The sequence below is a fragment of the Typha angustifolia genome, chromosome 7, assembly GCF_048772165.1.
Source record: "Typha angustifolia cultivar Huaian chromosome 7, ASM4877216v1, whole genome shotgun sequence".
Classification (NCBI taxonomy): Eukaryota; Viridiplantae; Streptophyta; class Magnoliopsida; order Poales; family Typhaceae; genus Typha; species Typha angustifolia.
Window position 1 is genome coordinate 1,631,457 of NC_133245.1, and position 15,866 is coordinate 1,647,322.

The 15,866-nt window shown below is 39.3% G+C and overlaps 2 protein-coding genes across 3 annotated transcripts; one reads left to right on the forward strand and one right to left on the reverse strand.

The window, feature by feature from the left end:
• Nucleotides 1-490: 490 nt before the first annotated feature.
• LOC140763802 (signal peptide peptidase 1) lies at nt 491-6,473 on the reverse strand. Of its 2 annotated transcripts, none has more exons than XM_073102155.1 (12): nt 6,389-6,473; nt 5,697-5,883; nt 5,418-5,533; nt 5,162-5,313; nt 4,960-5,045; nt 4,068-4,195; nt 3,863-3,913; nt 3,221-3,307; nt 3,039-3,108; nt 2,006-2,142; nt 1,828-1,905; nt 491-880 (listed from the first exon to the last, which is right to left on the reverse strand). In XM_073102155.1, the coding sequence occupies exons 2-12, from the start codon at nt 5,737-5,739 to the stop codon at nt 788-790; spliced, it is 1,041 nt and encodes a 346-aa protein (XP_072958256.1). In that variant the 5' UTR covers nt 5,740-5,883; nt 6,389-6,473; the 3' UTR covers nt 491-787. The 2 variants fall into 2 exon arrangements, with proteins under 2 accessions (XP_072958256.1, XP_072958255.1); XM_073102154.1 differs by having other exon boundaries at nt 6,237-6,459.
• A 4,922-nt stretch (nt 6,474-11,395) lies between these two features.
• LOC140763835 (uncharacterized) lies at nt 11,396-14,112 on the forward strand. Its single transcript, XM_073102199.1, has 3 exons — nt 11,396-12,127; nt 12,354-12,701; nt 12,798-14,112. The coding sequence occupies exons 1-3, from the start codon at nt 11,744-11,746 to the stop codon at nt 13,419-13,421; spliced, it is 1,356 nt and encodes a 451-aa protein (XP_072958300.1). The 5' UTR covers nt 11,396-11,743; the 3' UTR covers nt 13,422-14,112.
• The last annotated feature ends 1,754 nt before the right edge of the window (nt 14,113-15,866 follow it).

The window sequence follows — 15,866 nt, forward strand, 5'->3', positions numbered from 1 at the left end:
TGCCGGAAAGATTGACGAGAAAGAAGACCGCACGGCACAGCATAAAATAACACTTTAGTCAAGACACACTGTCCTGCCGTTACATCAATATTATGCACATAACCAGTTATTTGACGATTAACTAGTAAATGGCATACTGTGGTAGATTTTCCTGCGAATAAACAAGTGAATCACAAAATTTGGCTAGAATATATCACAATCATTTGAAAATTCAACAAGAAGAGATGCATGCTATTGACACAAAAGAAAGGGGCCTGCCTCAAAACTTTTTAAAAAAGAGGAACATGAAAGAGAAATGACAACACATCACACCATATTCCTTACTGCAAGATTACTACATAACCATAGGCAACAACTTTCCTTAGTCCCAAACTATCAGCTTCCACTAACACATTGTCCATGCAAAATTTCAATATCTGCCACCAAAAAAAAGGTAGATTACTAATTTAATCTGATCTCACCTGATGGACCCTTATAGTAAGCCAAAATATTCACCCAGCATAAGTTAGTTTATGGCTCATTAAATGACGGCATAAGGAAACCTGAGACAAAGTTGGCAGAGAATGGATGAAACTAGGAAAATTAAAAAATACAACATTCTCTACCTAGATGCTTGAACTTTCGTCTAGATGCGCTAATGAAGCTAACTTTCTTTTTATTTCTTGTATTTTGTAAAGCTTCAGTAATATCACAAGTTAGCAGGTGTCAAAAGTTCCACATGTCAAGCACCGGAATGGTATCAATGTTCTACTAAACTCCACTCTTCTCGACCTCAACATCTTGACAATTACTCTTCTTTCTTGTTGGTCTTGTCATCAGCATCTTGTGAGGCAGTGCTAGCTGAAACTGCTGCAGCTTTGGACTCATCATACTCCAACAGCTGATAATGCATAAAAATTGAATAAGTCCACATTTCACCAAGTCATATCAAAAGAGGAGAAAAGAAAAGGTATTATTTCAGCAGATATAAAATACAAAACTTGTACTAGTACCAATAACCGTGCATTGTACCTGGCAAATTCAACTCTTAACAATCCTCCCGCATTATACACTATAAAATATTATGCAATTATGCCATGGGGTTAATTTAACACTAGATGCAACTCCAAAATATTGGTACTGTCCAACTAGGTGAAACCCTCTAATGTTTGACGCATTGATGGGAATCAATTTAAAAATAAGTCCATATTTTACCAAGTCATGTCAAAAGAGAAAAGAAAAGGTATCATTTCAGCAGATATAAAATATAAAACTTCTACTAGTACCAATAACCGTGCATTGTGCATGGCAAATTCAACTCTTAACAATCCTTCCACATTATACACTACAAAATATTATGAAATTATGCCATGGGATTAATTTAACACTAGATGCAACCTTCCATGCAGCAAGGCAACCTTTAAAAATATAAAAGAAGGATGCCCTGTTGCATGACACTCCTGCCTACAAAGGTGGGTAGGGCAGAATGGAAGTGCAAGATGCATCCTCAAGAACAAATGGAAAAGCCTTATTATCCAACTAAGTAAAGCCCTCTAATGTTCAACGCATTGATGAATCAATTTAAAAATAACCGACTACCATGATGCTGTTTGTCCATTGATGTTGATCCCTTTTTCTAGAGTTAAGAGGTCTGCAATTCCCATTTCATGGCAAGCTTTACATACTAGAGAAAGTAGGCATTCAACCAAAAAAAATCAAACTTAGCAAGTTATGGGGATAATTGACACAGAATGCTTTTCCAAATAATCTTTCAGCAGTATCAATTATCAAACTTAACATTAGTAATGTACAAGAGAGATAGAGAAACAAAGAGAGTATTAAACATACCGGTTTTACTTCCCCGTTCCACAAGCAGTGGACAGCCACAAAACCAATAACACCAGGTACTATATAAAGAAGTGCAGGCTGAAAGTGCAAAATCAACAAGACTGTAAATGTGAGAAAGATGAAGGAAAATAAATCAAATTTTACACAAGCAACAATAAAGTAACAAGAGTACAAAAACCTGTGCAGCTTGAAACCAATTCATCACAATAATAGTGAGGACCAACCCCACTGTGTATCCAGAAAATGCACTTCTGAAGTAGCGATTCTGTGTCCCTCTTGAGACATCAAAACGCAGGGCTAATGCAACAAAAATACCTGAACCATAAAGAGAACATAATTCTTAATTTGTTATGAAAGAGATAGTTCGTGTTTCATTTGTCCAACTGAGAATCCAATAGGCTGTTCCTATCAGTTGATGTTTCATTATCCACCCTATAATTCAACTGGTTATTCCTATCAGAAATAAAAGGAGGTCATCAATGAAGCCTCCTCTTATCTACTAAAATCAGATTTACAGGAGGTGAACATTAAAAAAGGGCTAAACAGGAGCAATTTATCCAGACAAAACTCATCCACCGAGAGAATGCAAAGAGAAGATGCAAGTGTTTCAATGATAAAATAAATATTGTACTACATCCTACCTGTCATCTTCTACCCTTCCAATAGACCCTAAACCTTAGAAAAGTCCAGCCTACTTTGTGGAAGATAACTTCCATGACAAATGCTACTATTCATCACACATTATTTGTTATAACTCAAGAAAGCAACAATTATCAAAGCTTCACATTCTTCTAAGGTTTAGATAATATCACACACTCTTTTTTAATTTGAAAGTTTGGATGCATTGCAATTGAATACAAGCATAGATCTGTTTCAAAGAAAAAGAAACATCAATATCAATTCTTTAGGATACAGATAGAGAGTATCATTTAACAAGGAAGCAAGAAGTCAAAATTAAGAGTCAGACTAGCCTAGCCATGCAAGATATGGGCAGGACCAACTCAGTTTTGTACAGTATATATATATATATATATATATATATATATATATATATATATATATATATATATACAAATCAAATAAAACATCACAATGAATCATGAGTCAATAAGACTCCTTGATCATGAGGTCCTGAAGACAATTAGTAAATTTAAATAAAATAACCAAGGTACCAAAATATATATCTCTTTGCAAGATTTTGCGCTACTAACCAGGTATTACAATATCACCAAGTCCGAGCATAGAGAATGGGCGCGCCAGATCTGAAGTTGGAAATAGAAGCTATACAAGGACAACACAAGTTATAAGTCAAATTTAACGCAACGCTGATGATGAAGTATAAGAGTTCGGGTACCATAAATTATAAAATGCTGAATTCACTAATGAAACTGACCTTTATAGGAGCATCAAATGATTTAGCAACGCTAACCATTACTGGAGTAAAGAATACCCAGAAAATATCATAAAAAAAGAGCCCAGCCTGCAATGATGACTCATCGCTGATCAGAAATATAGTCAAATGGTCATACAGTCGACTCAAGACCATTACCATGGCATACATACCACCACCCATTTACATCAAAAGAGTTAATTAATCAATTTCCAGAAAGCATCGCTAACTAATCAGAGATGTATCTATAGTGTAAAGACTCAAGAATAGAATCATAAATAACAATTGATATGCTAAAAATCCAGATAGGATGAAACTACTGCTGCATGTGGGAATGTAAATGATTTTCACATAACTCAAAGTCAAACAGTACATATACACGAGGGAAATAGAAAGATGGCTAGCATCTTGTAAACACAACAGGACTTCAAACATGGTGACCTGTCAACCATACTAGGTAATAAATTGCATGCCCCATTTAACACATCGTAAAGAACTTCAAGCTATTATACTCTTGATGATTAGCTACTTCCGATGGTTCTTATGGAGAACTAATATCAAAATTAATCAAAACTCCTGTAAATTTCTTGAAATTGAAAAAAAAAAATTGTTCATCATGAAATGCCTTTCAAGAAATTAACTTACCAAAAGAATTGCACCAGTTTTAAATGATCCTAATGACAGCATCTCAATTCCCTGCAAAAACAAAAACCATGTAGCAAAAATAATCAAAACTTGGAATACTGCAGAGTAGAGATGATCTTCAGGCATGGAGAAGAGAAATGATGATAATGTCTCGCATAACTGACAGCATGCTAGAATATTGTTCAATCAAAGGAGTTACAGTAACCTGAATGGAGAAGGCAATCCCCAAGACATTGTTTGCCAGCCAATGTTTCTGTTTAGCATACCATATGCAGAAAAATATTCCTGGGATTGAAGCAACAATCTGAGACTTGGTGAACTCCACTGAAGCAGCTGCATAAAATAAAATTTAAACATCATTCTAAACCAAAATGATCACAAGAAGAGATACAGCAGTTTAATCCTGCCAACTAGAAATATGAAAAATCAAAAGAACACGCGTATCAGTTTTTCTAAATGTTCTGCCTAAAGATGCTTACAAGACTGACATTCGTGCAAGCACGTATGACACAGACTCCAAAGCCTGCTCCCAAGGAGTGGAAAATGGATTTAGGAAACAAACAATTGATTAAGAAGAAAAAGTACTTTTCCCTATCTAAATGACTTTAAATTATCTTCACTTGAAAGACTATAAAGTTTACCTCATTTTAGTTTTGACTGTACTAATAGATAGCATCAAAACAAACATCTTTCATAGTTCATTTGCTTTGACCTAGTAGTTCTTGTATTTTCATAGTCAAGAATAACTTAAACACTTAGTACGAATAAGTTGATATTTCCCTTAGAATAAACAGCTTAAATAACCAGATTGATCATGATCAAGCCAGCAGACATAGGCAAATAAGAGATGGATACAAATTTTAATAGCCTATTTATAAGATCAAAGTAAATTGCTCATTTAATCACCAGGATATTCAATATCAGGTATTAGCAGACAATGTTGACATCAACTAGAAAGACTGAGACACTCCGAATAATTAGTCTTACAGATGTGTTAAGGGAGGTGGGTAAGGAGATGCTGCTGAGAGAGAGAGAGAGAGAGAGAGAGAGAGAGAGAGAGAGAGAGAGAGAGAGAGAGAGAGAGAGAGAGAGCTTACAACGAATAAATGGCGCTTGCCAAACAATGAGATTGTCGTTCCAATCTTTTGGAAGAAAACGCTTGATAGAAGGTAACAGTGTTGCACTGCACATGAAAAAAAGAGAGGCAAACTTGGTTCAGTGGCCAATTACACTACCAGCTACCATAACTTATAATTTGGTGAAATTCTCATTAATTTGGCTCAAAGTAAAAAGACTTACGAAAGGGCAACGATCCCCAGTACAAAAAAGTAACAAGTGAGAACAGCATTAACCAAGTCTTTTGAGATAAACTTAAAGAGGAGAAACAGCGACAACAGCATAGCACTTCCCACTAAAGGAAAGCGCATAGCATGTTCATTTGACATAGTCTCCTGGTAGAAATTACAAAAGTAAGTTATTGGAAGCATAAAAATGACAAGCCCATCAATATTACCAGGAAATAATGCAAAGAACATAGCTACATAATTCTACTCACTGATGGCGGAGTAGGCTTGACTGACCGATAGCAACCCACATAAACAGTCAAACATGCTGTCAAGATCACATTCAAGTTGGGATTTACTCTCAGAACAAGGGGTGCTAAGGTTAAACCTGCAACGAAGTAGAGATTGACTTACATATATGCATGTAAATATGAAGTAAAAGAACATGTAAAAGTTTATATAAATACTATTAAACAACCTCTTCATTCTAAATAATGACGCAACAATAGTAATCATAAGCATAATTTTACATAAAAAAATCAAAGCCATACCCAAAAGAGCTAAATTGGCAGCTCGTTCATGCGTCCTCATCATTAACAATCGTGACTTCACGGCAGTAGGAAAGTTTAATTGTTTCAAAGATTAAATGGAAATGTCTTACAACAAACGTGGCACTACCCGTAGAAAAATCAACAAATCACGCAACCTAAGATGTTCTAGTTCCTCCCTACTTAGTACCTGCAAGAAAAAAAAATTAAAACCGATAAAGAAACAATAAGTTGGATTTAGGTGCATTAAGACACAGTCTCAATATACTTATATCGATCGATTTTCCAAGTTCATCAAAGAATCAAAATTATGTGTTTAAATGCTTCTATTCAGAATTGTCATATCATGCCAAGACACAAAATATAGATCTAAGATTATTGAACATAAACATAGAAAATGCAAGCTTTCCATCAAAAAGAATACGAGAGATAAGAGATCCAGTCAACTTGACGTCAGATTCTAACAATTGACCAAACAACTACTCCACTATCCATCAAACATCCGAATGATACAAATCTTGCAAAATCGATCCAAGAAAATACCGTTCCGCACACGCCTAAGCCGATAATTGCCCTCGATCCGGATCAAGGACCGTATCCCTAGCCCCCCAGGTACAATTCGCGGGGGGAGAGATAGAGAGAAGGGAGGACGAGATCATAAATAGGAAAGAGATCGGCGAGCTTTAGGATATTACCAATCTTAGCGATGGCGATGCGGGGATCTGAATCGAGGAATGAGATATTTCTTCCTGGCTTCGGACCCAAAGAAGAAAACCTAAAACGGCCCTGGTATTACGTTACAAATATGGACGAGAAACGGATCGGTACTTTGACTTGACCCGGCCCAAATGGAGTTTGGACTTAACCCGACCCAATAGAAGCCCATAAAACTTTGCTCGCTCGAAGCCCAATAGATCTTCCGGCCCGTGGGCCTATTCTAACAACTATCTATCTTAACTTATAGGCCCATTTATCACCCCAAAAAAAAATTAAGGTAAAATTACCCTTAAAATATAGTAAAGTGTGAGATGAGATGATTAAAATTCGTACGAAATGAGTACAAAACGTAGGATAATTATAATAAATCCTCCATCTAATTTCTCTGTCTTTGTCTTAATGATGAGGTTCGAGTGTCACCGACATGGCATGCATCCATCATGCGTTCATCATTATGGCCCATAACATAGGAGAGCCCAAGCCCACCTCAGGCCTTGCCGTTTAATAATTATGGTCCCAACGGTAAACTTTCCGGGTGAAATGATCAAGGCGTGAGACATGACATGATGGCCCGTGATGCACACCATACATCAAGTAGCAATACTACTACTACTACTATAGAATAAAATAAAATATGAAGCTTATAGTATATACTAAAATGGTTGATGTGGTTATTTAATATATTTTTTAGTATCAAAAGCGTAGGATTGCAATGGCAACGTTGAGCCGTGGGAATATTGTCAGGTAGCTAGTGGCCGTTTAATTATGGGAGTCGTTGGATTTCGCACCGCAGCCTTTCCCCGATGCATTTCCGACAAGGATCTTTTTATTCATTTGGCTGCACCAAGTAACGTTATCTGGAAGGTAACGTTTCTTGAATCTGGGTAGGGAAAACAACTAGAGATAATATATATATATATTATTAATATATGTCCTGATACGAGAAAGGTAAAGTCCAAGTTGTGTGAACTTTTCCTTAGAACAGCAAGCTTTAGTGTAGAAGAATAATTAAGGCTTCTATTATGATCTATTTTAACTCCTTATTTAGTCTCACAGACTACCATTTCCTCCCGTTCTTTATTCCCACCTCAGGAGTCAGGACAAAGGGGTGCACTAGGTAACCCCAGTACTATACCATCCACTACCCTCTCTCACTTGCACTGATCTCTCTGTCAAAAAAGCTAGAGGTGGATCTTTACAACAACACCCATATGGTCGATATCCCTATGGGAAAATAGCTGCATCCCTTCCACTCCAAGCATCATAAAGAAGCTCACAGTGTTATAAAAACAGAACCACATGAAGTCGATCGATGGTCCTCAGCTCTCTCTCATCAGCTGTGCAGTATCCCTTTGCTCTCTCTCTCTCTCTCTCTCTACAAATCTCTCCTCGTTTTGCTTTACTACTCTTCTTTCGCTTTCCTGTCACTGCCTTCAGGAGCATGGGATGTAGACCACAGCATGGGAAAAGGAGACACTACGAGACTTCTCCAAATGGAAAAGAGTACACACTAACATACCAGTCTCATGTGAAAGTTAACAGTAGCTAGCATCTGATCCCCACCCCCAAGTTGCCCTTAAATCTTTTATTTGTTTATTATTTTTTACTGTCATGGGTTGCTGCTACAAAGGAGCATGACCATGGGCCATGCATGGCCATGACACCCATGTGTCATGTCCCGTCCGAGTCTATTAAAGCTCCCCCTGTTCCACCTGGTTGTAAAGAGTAAAAGGTGATGTGGATCCCAAGATTGTGATTGGATCCAACCTTATTCCCCCATGGAGTACTGGATTCACGAATGCATGCATGGTCGGTGCTACGTCACGTTAAAGATAGCTCCCCCTAGTGAGCTAAGTCAAGTGATGGGTCCAATTGCATACCTTTTACTACTTAATTTGATTACGGATGTGCAACATGTGTGCTGGGTTTACGTCAAGCAAATCTACTGCTTATTTTCTTTTGCAATTAATGAACCATCCTAATGATCACATGGAAGCTGACATGTCGACATTCATGTTATAGCAAGGAAACCAAAAACTAAAATCATCTTAATGTGCTACTCGATGAAGTAATTGGTACGTAGAGGACAATGAACTAAGAACCGTTTCGCCACGTGTGCCTTCTATCAATTTTCTTTTTAATTAATTTTCCCCGTTCTATTTGTATATTAGTTTTACGATCATTTAAAAAGAAAACTGTGCGGGTACATGGTAATTAAAAGAAAATAGCTGAAACCATGGCACGCACTTCAAGGTCAACGGATGCCTTTGACTACCTTGGCATGAGCTCAAGATTGCCAAGTTCGAGGTGGGAGTAGTAGTAGTTGCAGAGGGAGAGACTGGTATTGATTCCTTTCACCTAACCAAGAAGGAGATAGTTGTTACATTGGGCCACGTCTTGGGAGAGCTACAGAGGATGAGATGCTAAGTATTAATCATGGCGACTTCTTGATCTTGGAGGAATCAGCAAACTTGTACAGGGAATTAAGTGATGATGATGCCCAACTTTTTATTTCCTGGCTCCTTGCATCAAGCAGTACTCGTTACAGACCTCTCTACCAGTGTCTGCTCTCTTCCTTAGCAGTGCCACTTTCTCAAGCAGTAGTTTACATCTAGCTAGTATATCTTTTGATATCTCTCATGGCATGCATGCATTTTACTGGACGACAAAGAGATTTTGTTGGTTAAAAAAGTTGCTTGCCTTCATTGAAATTTTCCCCTAATTAGAGCCCCACCCTTGATGGCAACGTTACTTCCAGACCCACACAGACACACGATAAAAATGAAGATAAGAAAATCCACTGCCAACCTCATATCTCTCTTGGACTTTGGAAGGAGAAAGGCATAAGATTCATAAGAAGACTCATCCAATACGACAAACTAGTACCGCAATCAACGGCGAATAGTGTTGCAATATTCCAATGGAAATATAGCTTATAAGTCCTAGGTCCAAGCATAACCAACCTAGCAAGCACTCTCTTCACAGCACTATTCACTTCTCTTTGTCATTTCCCACTGACTTAGAATATATCAGGGATTTCAAATAGTCCTTTTTATCAAAGTTGCATCATTATCGTCCAATCATTTTCAACTCAGTTAATCTACCCAAGTTGATAAGTAATATGAATAAATGGAATATGGGAATTTATATATATATATATATTCTTAGCTTGGACAATTGCATGTGGTTGTTTCTTACGAATGTACTTGTTATGAGGCCATATGATCCTTGAATTAAGAGATGTCAAAGGCAAAACAACAGGGATTTATTATATAATCACCAAGAATCTTATGGAAGGAACACAGATCCGGTTGTCTTGACTGCAAGTGTAGACAAGTTCCAACAATTAGAGACTCCACTTGGTGCCATGATTAAATCTAATCCTTCAAGTCAAACCTAGTTGCTCATTCTTCCCCACGCACATCAATATATCCAACCTGGCTAAATAAGACTTGTCATGCATCCTCTCACCAAGTGGTACATACAAACCCACTACAAATATATATATATATATATATATATATATATATATATATATATATATTATATCTAGGCGTCAGTGCATTCTCACTATATAAATGTATCTTTTCATCTTCTAGGTCCCCCACTTAGTTTTAGATCTAATAATGGGGCTAATGTAAACAAAAGGTACGTCCACACTTGATCTTTATCAATCGAGTACTGGTCCCCCTAGCCATCGTCAATTAATTCCTACTCTCCTGACTCCATGAAACGCAAATTTTTCCCTTCATCCTGCGGAGCCAACGACGAGCTGCCGAGTAGTCGACTGCAGGAAATCCCTGCACCCGTGGCTGCAAAGAATTAAATCTATCGAGGAAAGCGACGAAGGAAGCAAGTGAGCAGCAGTTAGCTACGTACGTGCATGGCCACCGACGACTCCACATGCAGTGGCGGACTCCGGAAGGAGAAGGTCACGTGCGGTTTTATTTACCACAAACACGGCCCAGTTTAGTTGGACTCTTCTTGACAAGGCTCTCTCTAACTCTAGCTATTTTAAGCTACTTTGGGCACGATCGTGTTTAATACCAACCATGATGGAGATGGAACTGTTGCTATTATTGAACCAGCTGCATGTCTACTGTGTTGATCGACCACCTCATTATTGATTGTTCTTTAAATGGTATTAACATCACCTACCTATCTACCCCAATCGAGTCAAGATAGAGACCGTACACCATTTTATTCCTTGGAAAAAAAGGTACTCATTTGATCACCCCTTTGGATTAAAGGAAAACAAGGGTCATGAAGAAGATCAAAGGTAACAAAACAAAGTACATAGTGTATGCCATGTCTAGTGAAACAAAATAATTCACTAGATATCATCTCTAATATTTGTGAAGGGCCATAGATTGGTTCGGCTCGACCTCGACTAGTAAAGTGCAGTGGCTAGCCTAAGATGAAAAGGTTACCCATAATGACTGCCGATAATTAAAATATATAATACTTAGTTGTTATAGATTGATATATACCACTAGACTTAGCTTTGCATGGTTAGGGATGTAGATCACTGAAGGCCGTCATTTTGCTACTAGTGCTATTTTTGGGAGGCTTTTCGAGAATGAGTTTTAAGGTGAAAGGGTTATTCTTAATAAATGAAGAGTAAAATTAATCAAGCATAGTTAAAGATTATAGAGGGAGACCCGTCACGTGCCTCCGGAGGGCCAGGGTTTCCCTTTTGCGTCACCAAACCGCGTTTCACGTGACATGTGGCGTCGCTAACTAACGGCGCCGTCACGAGAGGCGATAGGAGAATGTATGTGCGAGTCACGTGGGCCCCAGCCTGGCTGCCCTTTCGCCTTCCGCCCTCCGCTAACTCGGTTCCACTCACCTCCTCTACTGACAGTTTGGGGGAAACGACGCGCCTCTTTAGCAAGCCTCTAGAGAAGAAAGTTTGGGCGAGTGAGATGACGGGGAGGTGACCGGATCACCCACTGCTCTTAACCGTATAACCTCTCTTGCAGTCTCACCTTCTCCCCCCCGCCTCACTTCCCACTCCTCACTGTCAAGTGGCTTCCTTCCTCTCTTTCTTTCTCTCTCTCTCTCTCTCTCTCTCCGTTGCTTTTTCTAATTCCCCTCCTTACTTTCCTTTTATTCGCACACCGATCCACCTCCCCTTGCTTTCTATAAATCTCCAATCCACTTCTCGAAAGAATAAGAATCACATTCTAGTCGGGATTATATTACTAATAGCCCCATCGACAAAAGAAAAATCCAAACTAGGTCCTTCTTCCATGAGAGCTCTCTCCTAGTCCTAGGGTTTCTCTTACCCCGTGATCGTCTCTGTCTCTGTCTCTCTCTGTTGCTAGGTTCTGATGGAGAAGAAGCAAGGGTTCTTCTCGTCCCTCCGTGAACTGTCGCCGGCGAGATCGAGGTGGAAGGCGCGGAGCAAGTCAGCGGCGGAGATGGAAGCGTTACCGAGATCCGGCGGTGGCGAAGCGCTGGCGCCGTTAATAGAAGGACCGGATCCGGGGCCCGGAGAGGGGAAGAAGGAGGGGTGGGGGCAGTGGGTTAAAGGGCAGCTAGCACGTGCGCCATCCGTGTCCGTGTCCGGCGTCGGCAGCGGCGTGGCTTCCTCCTCGGGGGCTCGCCGCTCCGATATTCGCCTCCTCCTCGGTGTCATGGCGGCGCCGCTCGCCCCCATCCATGTCTCCGCAGCCGAGCCCCTCCCCCATCTCAGCATCAAGGATACTCCAATTGTGAGCCCTCTTTTTTCTCCTATCCTGATTTCGTGATTTTTTTCCGGCACTTTTCCATAATTTTGTGGATAACGGAACAAAAATTGCATCTTGGCGCAATAAATGCATGTCTAGCGGTTTTGCATGTGTAACGTCTCATACAAATGCCCGTCTTAATCATGGCGTGAAGTAGATTGGTACTTTAATTTCGGAGCCTGGATGTAAAAAATATCTTCTTGATCTGTAGGAAACTTCGTCGGCTCAGTACATACTGCAGCAGTACATCGCAGCATCAGGTGGGATGAAGCTGTTGAGCTCAATCCGGAATTCATATGCCATGGGGAAGGTTAAGATGGTGGCCACGGAGTTTGAGACTGCGAACAGGGTCGTGAAGAACCGGAACGTGTCTAAATCTGCCGAATCCGGTGGCTTTGTGCTCTGGCAGATGGCCCCCGAGATGTGGTACGTTGAGCTCGCTGTAGGTGGCAGCAAGGTGCATGCCGGCTGCAATGGTAAGCTAGTTTGGCGTCACACACCGTGGCTCGGAGCCCATGCTGCCAAAGGCCCTGTTCGACCTCTACGCCGAGCTCTGCAAGTATGGATTCACTCATAGCCACAAGTTCCTAATTTTCCTTAAATCCTTGAGTCGCCTTAGGAAAGAAGCTTAAGATTTTATTCTTTGCATTTATAGGGTTTAGATCCATTGACCACAGCAAGCATGTTTGCTGATGCACGGTGCATTGGGGAGAAGAAGGTAAATGGAGAGGATTGCTTTATCCTGAAGCTTTGTGCAGATCCCTTCACACTGAAGGCAAGGAGCGAAGGCCCTGCGGAGATCATAAGGCATGTCCTTTTTGGCTACTTCAGCCAGAGAACAGGGCTTCTTGTGCATATTGAAGATTCACATCTGACCCGCATCCAGTCCAGCACTGGTGGTGATGCTGTGTATTGGGAGACTAGCATCAATTCGTTTGTTGACGACTATCGCCCGGTTGACGGTATGATGATTGCTCATTCAGGCCGCTCAGCAGTCACGCTCTTTCGGTTTGGAGAGGTGGCGATGAGCCACACGAAGACGAGGATGGAGGAGGCGTGGACTATTGAGGAAGTTGCGTTCAATGTTCCAGGCCTCTCCATGGATTGTTTCATCCCTCCAACTGATGTGAAATGTGGATCAATCAGTGAAGCCCTTGAGCTTCCTCAAGGAGAAAGGGGAAAGACCACCCTGACTTCTAATAATCGGGCTAAGGTTGCAGCGCTGGAGAAGTCACGTGATAATGCTGCTGATGACATCGTGTGGAGGGTGGAGGTCTAACGATATAATCTCAAGTGAATCTATACTGTTAGTTGTTTCTTTAGTTGACTAACTTGCCATGAAGTGTAGGGTAGGGAAAACTAATTGAAGGGTATTCAGAGTTCGATGGTCGAGCTATCCTCTGTAAATAGGAGTATAATCGTTCACAGGTCTCGCATCTCGCAGGCTTTGCTGAATCCTTATAATCTCTATGCAGAGCTGTTTGCAGTAGACTGGTTTGGTTACTTTGTTTCAACATCTTCAGTGAGAAGGGGTGGGGGTCTCTCCTTTTTTCAACGGGGTGCCGCCTTCCATGTCCTACGGAAGGGATCATGGTGGTGATGATGCTTTGTGCAGTAGACTAATTCTCTTGCTGGTGAGAACAAGAACTTCTTTTCTGGCAACAAATAGACTGTTTGAGATCGTTTCTCATCAGTCTTAAGAGTTCTATGTGTGCTTTGCTTGGTAATTGTGTCCAAACTGGTGAGATGTAGGAAAAAATAAGAGATGATAACTTCTCATTGGTTGTTAGGGCTTAACTTTTGTAGTCAATCTCCAATTCTCCATATAGTATGAGATGGGTTGCATCTGGGCTGGTGCCAGTCCATGTAGAGAAGTTGATGTAAGCCAAATTTCCATTGCTTCAGATATTGAATGCTACAAGTATTCTTTCTTCTATTTAATTGAATTGTATGCCAGTCAAATTGCTCAATGCTTTTATTGCATTTGCAAGTGCTCTTCATCTTGCATGGCTTGCACTTTCTCCCCATAAATTTACCTAGATCCAATCCAGTAGCGGATAGATGGCCATGCTTAAATTAAATTTTTGTTGCACTCCGTGTGAAGGCCCATTTGCTTCTCCTACATAGTCATCTTCTCCTCTCTATTAATTCAGGTGTGTGTGTGGACTCTTAATTAGTCTTACCCATTGCTTGCATGCCATATTTATCTCTTCTGTGTTAATGTCTCAGAAACTTCGACATCATGATGCTACTCTCAGGTCACTCTGGTTGGTGAAACTGCACTTTTATCTAGTAAGTTATTTTAGTCATTTATTCCATGGGAGGTGTGTTTCTAGGAAGGAGGAGACCTCCTGAATTATTAAACCCACTCTTACTTCAACGTTAGGAAACTGGCATTTATAAACATGAATTAAAGTAGGATGTATGTGTTCCCAGTGCCTTTGAAGAGAGGATATGAACTTTGGTTGGTAGTAATGTAATAAATCTACAGTTAATTTCATTCATGGATCACTGTGGTTTTGAACAGAGGTAATAGTTGTGGTTGGTAGTATGTTATCAATCCTCTGTTGGTTGGTTTTCTGACCGAAACTTTAAATACAGATCCAGAATTAACATATCCAGTCTTGACAACAAGCTGGTAGGTTATGTTGAAATAAAAATACCTAGTCAGTATTATTGATGTTATTATTATAGGTATGATAAATTATCAAAAAAAAATATATTTAGTTACTGAATTAATTTAGGAGTTTCTAAAATAGTTCATAAATTCTTAAAATTCAAAGCAAATAATCGCTGGATACTGCTATGATAGTATCTTTCAGACATGTTTTGGGGTTGACAATGGACCTGTAATTATGGTATACCAAAGTATTGTTAATAATAACCTGAAATTTCAATGTGATTGATAGCTGTTTGAGCTTTACCATACTACTGTAGTTGCCCACAGGAAGGGTCCTAATTGAATTGTTGTCCAACAAAAATAATCATTGAGAAGTGGACAAAAGAAATCTTTGGGGGAATAAATGCCTATCCAGCTATCTCGAATAGATTCAATCTACCTGGGCAATATGTTCCCCGACATAGGAATAGTCCCATCCAGCTGGAAATTAACATTTAGATTTGACCTCATGTTTGGGTCTTTTCTAATACCTACTCTTTAAATGCCTTCAAATATTAGCCATGGACAGGACAAAATGGTTGGTAGTTTTAATAGGGGAGTTATATTTTACCCTCTTCCTTCCACCTAAATTCACTTCACCGGTAGTATTTTATTTGCACCATTTTATTTTTATAGTTATACTTAAACTAGTTTTTCTAAATTATATTTAATTAAATTAGATTGGATAAACTTTCAAACTCATTTAAAATATACTGATTGTTGAATATATTTTTCATATAAAATTTAATTAGTATTATTTTAAATACATTATAAAAAATTATCTAATCATCTATAATTTTGTATATAATCTTCAAATTCGACCGTAAAATAAAGTGATACAAATAAAAATATAGAAGAGCAAAATAAATTTAAAGCATAATCATATCGTCTAGTACATCCCCTTTTGTCTGGACTAAGATATATAACCAATATTGTGGGGCAAGATAAAACTATAGTTATACCACAGGAGATGATGTTACTTAAAAGAAAGCAAAAGGTTTTGAAGTTTTGGACCATAATATTGAACATCTAGTACATGGGGTTGCTGTCCAATTAGCTTAGATG